This window comes from Tetrao urogallus, assembly GCF_951394365.1.
Source record: "Tetrao urogallus genome assembly, chromosome: 6".
Classification (NCBI taxonomy): domain Eukaryota; kingdom Metazoa; phylum Chordata; class Aves; order Galliformes; family Phasianidae; genus Tetrao; species Tetrao urogallus.
In genome coordinates this window covers 26,035,141-26,049,211 of record NC_136819.1, presented here as the reverse complement: position 1 = coordinate 26,049,211, position 14,071 = coordinate 26,035,141, and the positions used below count along the sequence as shown (strand labels likewise).

The following is a 14,071-nucleotide window of genomic DNA, read 5'->3' as shown; positions in this document are numbered from 1 at the left end:
TAAATCCTTCTTCAAATGCAACCACTTACTCAGAACTGTCAATTATTCACAAACTTACAGAAATCAGTAGGATTTATCAAACGCAGCCCCAATTAACACTGAACTGTCCTTATTGTAGAAGCTTTAATTATTCTTGTTTGGAGAGTCCACCCATCAGTATGAAGTTAATTAACTATGCTCTGATCATGGCTAAGTAAAAACAACCACTTAATGGATGACAGAGTGAACTGTAGAAATGCTCCTTTGCAGGTTCTCAATATAGACAACCATGATCTAGTTTATTCAGTGCTTAAGTTACCAGGATAAGGAGAATTATGATATAATCAGTAGTGTGAAATCCTCGGAAGGAAGTTGTGGTTTGCTTTGTCATCCTTTGTGTATAGGAGTGTACTGATGATGGACAGAAATGGATACATCCCATCAAAATAGATATTGTAAGCATTGCTTTTCTGTGCACTTCAACATCGCTAGGAAATTTCAATTTTCTTGTAGGTGCTTAAACTGTTTATGTAGGTGAATTTATACAACTAATTATTGGGTTGATTAGAACAACATGGAGGCCAAAACCTAGATGTGAACATCTCTGCCTTACAAGAAAGTTCACATTCAGATGTCTGTTCTGCCATGTAAACTCCTCCTTAGTTTCCAATCATACTGTGTGTCTATTTGGATTTTGGTGAGTAGATTGAAACAGAAATATTTTTTCTTCATTTCTTCTTAAGGTTACGCAGATACAGAGTCCTGGGGAGTAGCAGCTCAGACTCAGATCTTATCTCTCGTCTGGCTCAAATTCTACAGAACGGATCTCAAAGACCAAGGAGTTCTACACAGTGTAAGAGTCCAGGATCTCCACACAGTCCAAAAACACCACCCAAAAGTCCTGTCAACCCCCGACGCAGTCCCAGTGCCTCCCCTAGGAGCTCTTCCTTGCCCCGTACTGCTAGTTCTTCCCCATCACGGGCAGGGAGAACCCACCATGATCAGAGGAGTTCCTCCCCACATCTTGGGAGGAGTAAATCACCTCCTAGCCATTCAGGCTCCTCATCTTCTAGGAGATCCTGCCAGCAAGAGCACTGCTACAACAAACCAAGCAAGAATGGTCTGAAAGGATCTGGCAGTTCCTTATACCATTCCCCAAACACTAAGACTCCCACAGGAAAGAGCAAATCAGCCACTAAGCTTAGCAGATAGGAACTGGGCCTTGACAGGTATAAATCCGCCTCTTAAGTCTGATGCATGTTGTGTCTGTGTACTGTGTATTTAAAAAATTAATCAAAAAAGTATATTTAAAAAAAAAGTGTTGAATCTGCGCTTTTTAAGAACGTAAGCTTCATAAACTACTCATGAGAAAGCATACTTTGTAAATGAGTGGCCAGACATTGCCTAAGAGCAGGCAGCAAGCAGATCTGGGGGGGAGAGGGGTAGAGGGCAAGAAAAGAATGACTCAGGTAGTCAAAGAGGTGGAATGTGTTTGAAGTAAAAAAATATCTCCAAGGTGAGTGTTTAAAAAGAGTATTTCTATGTTTTCAGTTTACTTAACTAGAAGATTTGGCCTAATTATTTAAGGTTTGTCTCAAGAATTATTTAAGGAATCAAAACCATTATTCCCAAAACAACGTCACCACTTGGGAGATAAGTGCTGCTCAAGCATAGTCTTTACAGTTTTAAAAAAGCACAGTTTATATGACAATGGTATTTCTACCTTATGATTCTGTTTCATTTTGAGTTTCACACATCCAAGTCACTTAGTGCTCATCTTGTCCCCTATCTGTTATAGCACAGATTTACTTACGTGAAGTATCGTGTTTCTTGCCCCTTCTTTACTCTGGTGACATTTTAAGTATGGATACTAACAGTTTCTGAGATGTTTTTGTAGTGATATTTTGTAGAAATTTGTTCAGTACTAATTATGATCCAATAAGCTAATTCTTGGTTCCATGTTATACACTTTGGGAATCATAAGGGGTTCTACCTCAGTAGGTAGAATTTGAAAGAGCATCCTCATCTAGGAGATGAGAGAAAGAAGTCTGCAGTTCACTGAATGTTGCAGATTTGCAATGGATTGCAATGAATGTTTGAAAAGGAGTGCCTGATTTTTCCCTAAGCAAAATGCAAAAAGAATCCTTGTTACTGCTGGCTTTTGTTTTTATTTTGTTAGTTGTGGATCACTGAAATCACTGATCTTACAGTATAGAATCGATTATAACCAAAATTATTTTTTTTAATAAAAACATGAAAGGTAAACTCCTTGGGAGGATTCAGGTGACAGAAATAAAGCCAATACCTTACAAAATCTGAGTAAGAATCATTACAGCAAAATACATAGAAAACAATCTGAGATATTTTTGTTATTGGGTTTTTGTTACTCTTCCCAAATCATTCTTTGATAGCCAAACTTTGTTATCTGCCAGTGAAGTCCACAGTGTCTAATTCTTCTTATTTTTTTTAGTAGTTACTTAATAATCTCTCGTGCTCTACAGAATCTCAGTAGAGAACACTTAGCACTTTTTGCTACATTCAGAAGAGAATACTGGCTAAGAATAGTAACGAGCATGAATGCAATCCTAAAAAAGATGTGGCCAGCTCTCCTTGGTTATAACTGTTGTGGAGATACTGGATGTGTAGGAGACTTGTCAGCTGCTGATCTGCTTGCTGTAGTCATATGCCTCTCCAGCCAGCATCTGTGCTTTTTTTCTATTTAACCTCTGCCAAATGAATACCTTTGGATTAAAAGGGAATATTTTGTCTCTGAGCTAACACATTCTAATGCTGCATTAAAGCTGCCCTGGAGCTGCACTGAATTTCACTTGCTCTGTCAGACTATGTTGATTTTTCTTACTGTTTATATGTATATTGTTTCTCATACGCAATGTAGCACAGCGTAGAACCTTAATTTCATTCAGGTTTCAATCACTACAGATGAATGCAATAGGTAGGGTATACCTGCTTTTTCTGAAAAAAAAAAAAAAAAAAAAAAAAAACCTGTACCACTGGAAAGTCTTATTCCTTTGTATTATATTGTATAATAGGTGCTATACCAATAATTGCATGTCCTCATGGTAAATTATATAATATAAATATTTATATATACATATATGTACATGCTTATATAAATTCACTTTCTCATTTTTCACTTGTAATTTATGGACCACACATAACGCAGTTCCCTGTTAGTTCCTGAATACTCTTGGCATTGCATCTCCTATCTCCTGGAGAAAAAAAAAAGTCTGGAATGCACAAAGTCTAACAACCTTTGTATCTTGGGACAAGATTGAAGGACTACTGATTTCTCAACCAGCCAACATTTTGTCTTGCAGCTCTCTGTCTTTCTTTAGAATTGTGTGCATTTGCACATGAACAGGAACAGAAACTGAAAGGTATTTTCATTTCTTATCACAAATAGGGCTTGTTGATTATTCATTTTATTTTATAATGTATGTTCTTAATTGTTGTGAATACTCATGATATAGGTACAGTGGTAGTCAATGAATACTTGATAGATGAATGTGACAACAACAATTCTGTCTTTCCTTCCTGCTTTCCTCATGGCATAAAAAAAAAAAAGAAAAAGAGAGAAAATTGGTTCCCATTTGTGATATTTCTACTCTGGGCACTGCTGGAATTATTTGTTAAGGTGGTATAGCAGCCTAAGGTTATTTTCCCTCCACTCTCCCTTATTTTCCATTTTGTTAAGGTCCTTTGAGCTAATTCCTACATTAATAGGGTCAGTTTGAATAAGTGCCAATTTTATGCTTGCTCTCCTGAAATGCTGAAGTTTGAGGTGTTTGTATTTTCTCTCTAGTACAACAGAATCTAGAAACAGGTAACTTCTTTATAGATGAGAAAGAATATTAACACCTGAGGATTTTTTGTGCTCTTTCCAAAAATACAGACTTGTTCATTGCTGCAGTTTACTGTATATGACAGGGGAGTTAGACTACTTGATCTTTAAAGGTCCCTTCCAACCCAAACCATTCTATGATTCTATACAAAATAAGCCAATGTTGTAGACATTCACCTGTACTTGAACCAGTTGCCAATGTAACAGTAGTAGACTATGCCAAAATAGGGTAAGAGATGAATCATGATTGATAATCCAGGCTTCTTTCAGTGCAATACAAGGTAAAAGGCCTCTATATCACCGAATGCTTCTTGCTGCGGATTCCACAGGGACTAGTGAGAAAATCATGAAAATGCAAACAGGAAAGTGGTTATGAGCAATATGACTTGAATTACCTGCTCTTCTAGAAATTTTTATTGCTTGTTGCCTTCTGCCAAAAACATACAGAATTGCATACTATAGGCTAATGTAGCAACTGGTTAATGTAGTTAGATAGCAGTCACTTGATCACCTCATCTATATATTTGTTACTGTACTATTTCCAGGGGGTCCGTTTAATCATGAGCTCTGTAATCTCCGACACTTGCATACGCAACTGACATAAAACCATCAATGTATGTGTGTGACCCTTGTGCAGAAGGGGAATGAAGGATCTACATAGAGTATCGTCATTTTGCTTAAGCATCCAGCAACTTGTATAGCAATTTTTAGCTGAAAAATAATGTAATTCAAGGAGCTGTTGCTTTGTGCTTTTCAAGTATCCATTTCTTTGGAGTGCAGTGCAATGGCGACATGGCATGTTCTGGATGAAAATGCTGCATGTGTATTTCCTTTTCACAGTGTTACCTGTGCTGTTTTTTCCAACACTTTAAAGCATTTCTAGAGAAATTGAGGCAGGAAGCCTGTAAAATAAAATAGAACTTGAAAAGATAGAACATGTCACAAAAAATTATGTCCTGCAATTTTACATGATACACTGAATTTGAGTGACAGCCTTGAAAATCAATATTAATATCAACAAAATTTGTTATTAATTGCAAATTCTAATTGCTAAGTAAAACTGTTAAAAATAACAGGAGTTGTCATACAGTATAACAACATTGGCAAGTCATGATGGTAGGCACCTATCTATTTGAGTAGGATCAGTAAGCATGAACAATTTCAGTGTTCAAAGGCAGGAGCAATATGAGGTTTTAACTGCTAGTATGTGCAGTTATTCAGGAGGCACAGACCTCTGGGGAGTTATAGCCACCAGCTGTAACATGGAAAATCTGAACGTATTCTTGCCTTGAAGTCTCCATGCTTGAGATCAAGTTTTCTATCATACCTCACAAAACAGTCATGGTGTAGAAGGAAAGGTCTGGTGCTGTATGCTTCAGAGATTTTTCAACTGAAAAAGGCTTGCAAGAGCTCTGCCAGTTAGAATTTATAATTATTATGGCATTGATTATCGCTGGCAAAACACAGAATTTTAATTTTTTAATATATATATAAATATACCTTTGTACATGTGTGAATATACACATTTACCTAAATACTGTATGCTATATAGAAATATATGTTATTTATATACATATATACACATGCTTATGTGTGTATATAGGTAGAAACAGTCTCAGCTGTTGCATCTTGTTTACTTAAACTCATTTACCAGAGTGAGCTGAGGTCTGTGGTGCTTTGACTTGGTCTGATCTCTGCTTTATCTGCCATAATTTTGCCTTGCCCTAATGTTGATTCTCTTCAGTTTTACAGGGCCTGATCCTGTAGTTCTCTTTTGGCAAAAGTGCTGTAAGTCTTTCTTATCCCAGTAACATTTATACAATGGTTGATCACAGTGCTCCTAGAAATGTGTTATTTTTCTCTTTGATACGAATGTAGACAATGCCAGTTAAATGGTGGGGACTTTCCTGTAAACAGATTTTTTTCCATAATGAAATAGAGATTTCTGTAGGACAGTAAGAAGCAGAAATTCTGCTAAAAAGATGATTATTTCAATGTTTTATAAAGGTTTAGTTGCAAACCAGGAATACTTGCCTACAATTTTTGTATGAATGTTAAAAATGAGAGAGAAATTGAATCTTCCAGAAGAAACAAGAGAATAAAAGGGAGCTCAAACTCACTAATGAGCTCAATAACTAATTCATGGAATACTCTGATATAAGTTGTTTTTGTTTTTGTTTTTTTAACACAGGAATGATCCTGCAGGATGGTGAGAGGCATGTTTGTCTGTCCAATGCCAGTGTGCAAGAGGGTTCTCAGGTGTCTAGGTTAATACCATGATCCCATGTAGTGCATTCTTCGTAGAATATTTTTATTCAACTTCTTTAGCAAACCAAGCAGGCAGTGAACTGAAGGATTTTGTTTGTTGTTTTCGTTTGGCTGAAATGTCTTGTTCACAATTTGCAGTGACTGGTAACTTTGATAAAAGGAAGCAAGGTTCAGTGTTTCGGCTCCATGCAGTCCGTAGGTGTGGATCATGCTGTTCTTAGCCAATATGTGCAACCACATAAACACACTCACCTCACACAAGGATACCTCAGCTATCCACTTGAAGCCAGTCTTCCTCTCCCCTATGTGTAACATTTGTAAAAGAAAAATGTTATGAAATTCAGTCTAGATTCTAGAATAACTACCTGGAATTATCTTAAGATATTGCAAAATGCTGAGTTTATTTAATTACAGTAGCAACAAGCCTCATTTGGTGGTCTAAGTAACCAGATTTTTAATATTAACCTCTGAGCGTTTGTTTGTTTGTTTTTAAGGAAGAATTGAAGAGGAATAAGAGGAATGTATTATTTTAAATCTAAAGTATTGACTTGGCAATTTTTCCAGCCTTTTAGGATTGATTATATAGGGTGATTTTACTCTGGTAACACATCCTCTCTTAACAGGAGCAGTGACAACACCTCAAGAACTTTATACTTTTGTGGGATTAATAAGCATTGCTTTTCTAACTTTCTACAATGGCTGGCAATTATGTGGACTGTCTACAGGAGTTATGTATTTTCCTTTTGGGAGATTTCTTCAATAAAAACAACCATGTGGTTGACACAACAAATTTAGCGCAGAGCAAATTGCGACCTGCAAACCCCAGCAGGGAAGCTGAACCTGGGCTGCAAGGGGTACCCACAGCTTCCAGGGACTAGCTGGTTTTCCTCTACTGCTGCAATAGAGAAATTGTCTTTCAGAGAACAGGAATTTAGTTGCAGTGCTCTGCAACAAGACCTGTGTACCCTGCTCCTTCCTTACTACAGAAGAGTTCCAGCTGACTGGTTAATTTTGGTGCCAAAATCCTGGGTGAAATTCTGGTTTTGTTTCAAGTATGTCAGGATTCCCACTAATGCAATGCAAAATTTAAACGCACAAAGTTGTACGTACAAATAATAATGAATGTGGATTTGAAGTTTCTGCTCTAAGTGTTGAGCAATGCCTTTTTTTGTAGTGCAGATGTTAGCTTGTGTTTTGCTCCTGTTTCTCCCCAGTCCACATAAACAGCTTGGATCCTTTCTGTTCTTGTGCAAGTGAAACTTTCATTAAAATAGACCCTAGTTTTGTTTAGCTTTTTTTTTCCTGTGTAGGGACTGAAGGAATAAATTCACTTATAAGTCTTGCATTTTCAGTTACTTTATTTTAAATTGGAAAATGCATATTTTTAGTAAAGACTGCGACATGACTTGCTTTTTGATCCCTTACTTTCTGTAAGAATTACTGTTAGTCAGCTTAGGCCAAGAGTATGGAGTCCACTGTTTCTTTTGAAAACAATACTGCAGGTGGGCTACTCATACAGGGTCCTGATGGTCCCCAGTTGGCTGTGGTAATTCAGCTAGTATTAATTGGTTACAGATGTTTGTTTCATTTTGCGATCACTTGATCTTTGACCTAACTTTTATGTAAGGGACCTCTAGTAGCAGCAGGCCAGCTTGCTCTTGAAGGTACATAATGTTGACCAGCTTGGTCTGCATGGCTTCAGATTCTTTTAAGTCCTGATCTGGATTGTGGCAGACAAGGTCATAAAGGCTTGACACAAGGTGCGGTGAGGGATTTTGGTCCATTTCACAACTTTTCCTTCTCTCTGGTTATGACTGGAGATCTGGAATGATTGGCCAGCAGCCTTCTCTGCATCTTCTGCTTTCTTAGTTTGGAATGCAACACTTAAAATTATTCTTGAACTTCTAACTGATTTTCTGTAGAATCAACCCAGAATTGAGTTGCAGTGTGTATTAGAGAGAGAGAGAGAGAGAGAGAGAGAGAGAGGGAACAGGTGTCAATTTTCAAATGCTTTCCTACGAATATCCAAACTGCTAAATCAAGGAAATCACCAGCAATGCCTTCAGACAAGTACTGACTTTTTGAAGCTGCAAACCAATGGCTGCTAATTGAAAATCTCTGGGCAATACCACAAAGAATGAAATTGGTGTATTAGCTAAAAATACAATGTTGTTGCTCCATAAGGAATTAAGTACTTGATCTGCATCATGATTAAATTAAATGCAAAGTACTTCTGAGGTTATTCGTTACCATTGGATAAGACAAATGTTGAGTCCTTCAAAATTATTTTGCTCAATAATTGCTGTTCTCTTTCCCCTCCTAGGAAATCTTCTAAGCCATTCTTTTTCTTTTAAGTTTGCTCAGGCAACCAAGAACATAAGAAAGTTGATGCGCTTGTAATGGTCATTTGTACATAAAGGTGTAATTATTTATTTTCTCATTTGTACCATATCAAGGCTTTGTACAATGTTTTAAGTTTTGTTTTCAAATTATTTTGTATTTTATTTTTATAAACTGGTTATAAATAAAATACTCATTCAGCATGCAAAACTTCAATCCTTGATTGTGTTTGTATGGTGATTTTACTGCTTAAAATATACTGTATAAGGTTGATTTTTTTTTTTTTCCAATTTTTTTGTTGTTGTACATTAGATGGAAAAAAAACTTTGTTTTCTCTTATGAGAAAGCAAAAAGCAAGTGTCAGTTGGTACTACTGCAAAAGAAGTTGATACTCATACTGCAAGAGTGATTGAGGCAATGAAAGTTCTACTGTTTAGTATACTGATGTATCCTGTAATAAGTAACATTAGGAACAACTCAACCCTCCTCCTTAAAGGCCTCCTTCTCTATTTGCTCATGTTCTTTATCCATCCTCTCTGCATTCACCCAAACGACAAATGACTGCCATGGCAGATGAGAACAATTTAGTGATGATATGGTGGATCCCAGCCTTGTTTGTGTAGCAAGCCAGCTACACTTATTAATTTGTAAATGGGCTAAATTATAATTTCTTATTTAGCCACAGGCCACTGTAATAAATTTATTTTGTCCAGCTGTCTGGACATTCATGCCAAGGTTTTACAGCCTCTTGTAAAGTCTCATTCTCTCTGCAATACAATTTAGCTGCAGATAGCAAAAACATTACTGAAGTTGTTATTGAATCTGGGCATTTTGTCCCATATGGGGATGCAGTGTTAACCAGTTGTTCTAGTTCCATCCAAGATCCTTTCATTTCTCTTTTTAGAAAAACTAGATAAAAGTACAATGTCATCACAATATTTGTGGTCTATGTGCACACTTATCTTAGTCCTTGTGTGCTGTGGAAAATACTGCTTGCTCTTTGCACAGCAGAATAAGGTTGCTAGGGAAGTCTAGAAGAATTGGAGAAAACTTCCGGATCTCTTTCTTGACTTTGCCACTGTTATGCAGTGTATGTGAAGCAAATTAAAGGCCAGCTCTGCCCTTAAGAGCAGCTAGAAATGTACTGTTGTGCTTCTGGAGGGTGTTTGTTGTTAGTGTTCCCAGTAAAGCCACTATTTGATTACAGAAAAGACACAGAAAGAAACAGAAAGTCAGCTTTATTAATTGGAATTTGAAAATAAAAGTGTACATGCTCTGTACTGGAGGTGAGATATCTCAGTATCTTAAGTTACTTATAATATTACATAAATAGTGATCATAACCAAAATGAGAGAGTGGTCTCAACTCAGCTCCGACATACCTAGGCTGTACAGTTGAGAGACTGAAGAAGATCCAAGGCTGGAACAGGAACACCACTGGAGATCAGTGCTGAGATCTGCTCATCTGATTTCTGAAGCACTTTTTTCTTTTTTTAACCATCTTCACAACCACAGCAGACACAGTCCACTAGCTCTTGAAATCTTGCTGCACTTCTTTGCACCTGGACCGTAGCTTTCTCTCATGGAAACATAAACGTGAGACAACTGTGTAGCACACACAAGCTAGCTTTCCCTAAGAAGGCTGGAGTAAATGAAATTAAAGAATCAATAATTGAAGAAAGAATTGAAATACAGAAAGAACTGGCTACTGCACTCTGGACAAGCTCAAATAGCTGCCCAAAAAGACCAAGTAAACTTCTGATTCACTAACATTTTTCTAACCCAACCTGGGATATCACAGATTGAGAGGCTGCTTTTTGTATGCGAACAAAACACAAATGAAGGCTTGGCAGATCCCATCTGTACTGAGGAGGAGAAATATAAATGCTTCTAAGAGGTTAACTCTATCCTGCTTTTGGTATCAACATTTTATGAGTAAGGTAGTGGTAGTTGTCACCCACACCATCTCCTTTTATAAGGGAATCCAGGAGCCAAGAACCTCCTCCAGGGCATAGACCTTGTGTTAATTCCCTGTGGTGGCTGCAATTGAACTGCACCTGGCTGAGCTTCAGGATTTGTCATCCTCTTCTACCGTTTCCTTTTTAAATGGTTCTTTTGGGCTTCTTAAATAATTTTGTTTCCATTCTTTGCTCAGCAATGCCTCAGAAGAAACCTGTTAAAATCCAGCTGTCCTGAGCTCCATCAGACTCCTGCACGGGCTAAGATGAAATCCCTTGCTTTGAGGTAATTATTCTAATAGTGTGTAACTGGTGATGCACTCCTTGCATTATTTGCAGCTACTGTTAGCTCCCATATTTATCACATTTCAATGAAAATGGCCTACTTCCCCCCCTAAAGATGGAAGAAATTAGTCCTGTATTTTTGTGTAGTATAGTGCACTGTCCAAGTTGACATAAAAATATATACATACCTTGCCTGATGTTTATTTGTTCTTATGCTGCTAAAAGGGGTAGTTGGGCTGCCACTTTGTGTGCAACAAAAACATATATGCAGAATCACTGGAAAACCAGTGACCATTACCATAGGCCAATTTATCTTTAGAATTTTATACTAGTGATAAATGCTTATGAGGAGGACTTGAATGATTTTTTAGGCGATAGGATAAAAGTGCAGGTGAGAGGTTGCTGTATTTCCTTCAGTGAGTACGCTAAAAATATAAATGGAGTGCTTTTTACAAGGCACTAATATACAGGCTCTAAACACCAGTCTTCCACTTATCTTAACGATAGCATCAATAGTAATATTTTCCTCCTGTTCAGAGTTCTTCTTCCTTGGATGTACAAGCATGGCAGATTTTACTAATCTCTCTGATAGGTAAAAATAAAAGCTTCTTTTCATGAGCTATGCAAGAACATTTTTCTATCCAGAATCAGACTCTGCCTCCTGTAATTTATTTAACAGCAAGTCTAAATGTAAAACAATGCAGAAAGGTTTTTTTGTTCTTTGTATTTCAAGTGATACCAATTCCAGAAAGCTTGCAAAATCTGCTTACAAGCCATAATAAGAAATGTCATTCCATGTCAAAGCCAGGCATCACTCATCAGTTACTGTTTTTGCTTTATGTCTCTATCTTAATAATATCACAAGAAATAGCCTGCTCTGCTAGTGAAGTAAAACAAAATGCCTCTGAGAAGATGCATTTGGCAAGCTGGGAATGAGCAGCAGCCAAATGGAGCAATGCTGTACGAATTTGGAGAAGCACATTCACCATCAACAGCTCAATCCTAAAACCATTCCTCAGGGAAGCAGGTGTATCCAACCCTTCCTGCCATATCTTCCTTGCACAGCTGAGACTTAGAAAAACAAAACCTCAAACCAACAGCAAACAAGCAAACAGTTATAAGTATTACAAAAAGCAACTACTTAAAAACACCAGCTCATTTTGCCATTTGTTTAATTAAAAAAAAAAACCAACAAAAACTAAGCAACTCATGTAAGACAGCTCCTGGTAGTCAGTAACCATAACGTTACTTTTTCACCCAAATCTCATGCCTTTTATTTTCCAAAAGGTCACATTAAACAAAGGGTAATACAGACAAGAGTTATAGCCAAAATAAATCTGTTTGTTTTTGAGAGAGTAAGAGGATAAAGAGAACAGCAGAAAAACATTAGCCAACTGAAACTGAGTTAACAAACAGAACTGGTATTTAGTGTTTAATGCCACCTCCTATAGAGAAACATTTCCCACTGGGAAAAAATGCGGGGGGCAAGTCCACTTTGCTCCTTCAAGTCACAGGCTGGAGCAGAACAAACAACAGCACCTAACACCACAGTCACTGTACATATATTCAAGTTTTACATGTCTGCAAAGCAGAAGTAGTAGCAGCCGTTTGGATGTTCTTTCTTAATGGTTCTCAGGGGGGGCCTGGGAAACTCTGAAGGACCTGGTTCCTGGGATGTAGAGCTGGAACTGCAGCTGCTGCTCCTGCTGCTGCTCCCAGCCATCTGCACCCGGCCTCTGTCCTCAGCAGGGGAAACCTGGGGAGAACCTGGGCTCAGGTACCCGGCTGTGGTCTGAGTAGAGGTGGTGGTGTATGTAGTTGGGCCGGTGTTGTTTTTCACGTAGACGTTTTTGATAGCAACAAGCGTATGCGCCATGATGCTGAGGCTGTTACTCAGATCCTGCATGCCTTGCTGCAGCAGCTGAAGATTGTGGTTGACACTGTCAAAGCCAGACTGAATCACCTGCATCTGGGTCTGCTGAATCTGCACTAGGTCCGCTTCAGTTATTCTGATTTGGTCTGCCTGGGATCTGCCTTTTGATTTGGCTTTTACCTTCCCTGAGGAAGCACCACCCGATGTCCCCAGATAAGGCAGCTGCTCCTGGCTAGGTGGGACTACTGCCATGTCCTCAGAGCTTTCCTCCGGCTCTACCACTTTCACCACTATCTCTTCTTTTAGGTTCATCTTCTCAAGACCGGGTTGATGAGATGGGCCGGGATCATCGTTAAATCCTAGAGATGAGGGGAGAGGAAAAGCAGAGCAAAGTCAGTGAGGAACTTCACAGTCAAGTCAGGTGCGCTTTTACCCTTCAGCACACCCACCGCCCTTGAACCAAGACCCTACCGCAGCAACTTGCGCTGTGCTGACGCTTTTAGAACACACATCACCTCTATACGAGGGGAAAAAAACCCTAAAGATCCATTTACTGAATAGCCGTGAATTGTAATTCCCTTACTGTCCCCACCGCGGGGGCTAAGATGCAGGTTCCAAAAGACAAATCTTGTTCTGTGCTGTGTGTGTGCACGGTGACGCCGATCGCGGGGAATCCCTGCGTACTGCAGCTGCTGTTTCAGCGCGTTAACGCCCCCTCTCTCTGGGACACAAAACCATACGTAGTCACAGCACTTCGGGCACCCTAGGATTGCACGCTGGCATTCTATTTCTGCAATTTCAAGAACGGGATCTACAAACGTGGACAGAAGGGGCTTAGCGCCGCCGGGACGGGAGGTCCGCTCCCACGTGCCGTTGCGCCGTAGTGTCACGGGCCGCCGGCTACACGCAGCACTGCGCGTCAAGGCGCGAAGGCGGCGCCCCGCACTCACCCATCTCCCCCACGGCAGCGCCGGGCAGCTCCAGCGTGTCGATGCCGCCCACGATGGGCACGGCCTCGGCGTGCAGCAGGGAGCCGTAGGCGCGGGGGTGCAGGTGGTGGTGGTGGTGGTGGTGGTGGTGGTGGTGGCGGCGGGCGGGCGCGGCGCCGGGCGGCAGCTCCTCGGGGGCCAGCAAGAGGCCGAGGGCTGCAGCGGGGCCCGGCGGCCCGCCGCCCTGAGACAGGCGGCACAGCTTGCTGCGGTCGCGGCGTTTCAGGTCCCGCCAGCGCTTCTTCAGGTCCTCCACGTCGCGCGGACAGGCGGCCACCGGGTTCACCTTGTGCCGGATCAGCTCCCACACCTTTCGCTTCTGGCCCGGGGAGGCGCGGCCCGGCCCCGCCGCGAACAGCAGCCGCTCGTGCTTCAGCACCTGCTCGATCAGCACCTCCGTCTCCGCCTCGTTGAAATTGGCCTTGCGCCGCTTGGGCGAGTCCTCGGCCATTCTCCGCCGCCGGGGGCCGGGGGGGCCCGCGGGGGGCGCCGCTGCCCCTTCCCCCGGCCCGGCCCGC

General features: G+C 40.3%; 2 protein-coding genes across 2 annotated transcripts in view; one reads left to right on the top strand and one right to left on the bottom strand.

Moving 5' to 3' along the window:
* The window catches only part of TTBK2 (tau tubulin kinase 2), a gene marked incomplete at both ends in the record, with an annotated part of 56,455 nt that extends 55,264 nt beyond the window's left edge, over positions 1–1,191 (top strand). Inside the window, one exon of the mRNA XM_079537611.1 lies at positions 723–1,191. Coding sequence (XP_079393737.1) covers positions 723–1,191 — 469 coding nt within the window. The remainder of the gene's footprint in view (positions 1–722) is intronic.
* An 11,059-nt stretch (positions 1,192–12,250) lies between these two features.
* Positions 12,251–14,004, bottom strand: LOC306947398 (uncharacterized protein; the record flags this gene model as incomplete). Its single annotated transcript, XM_079536696.1, has 2 exons — positions 12,251–12,923; positions 13,515–14,004. The coding sequence occupies 2 exons, from the start codon at positions 14,002–14,004 to the stop codon at positions 12,265–12,267; spliced, it is 1,149 nt and encodes a 382-aa protein (XP_079392822.1). The 3' UTR covers positions 12,251–12,264.
* Positions 14,005–14,071: the final 67 nt, after the last annotated feature.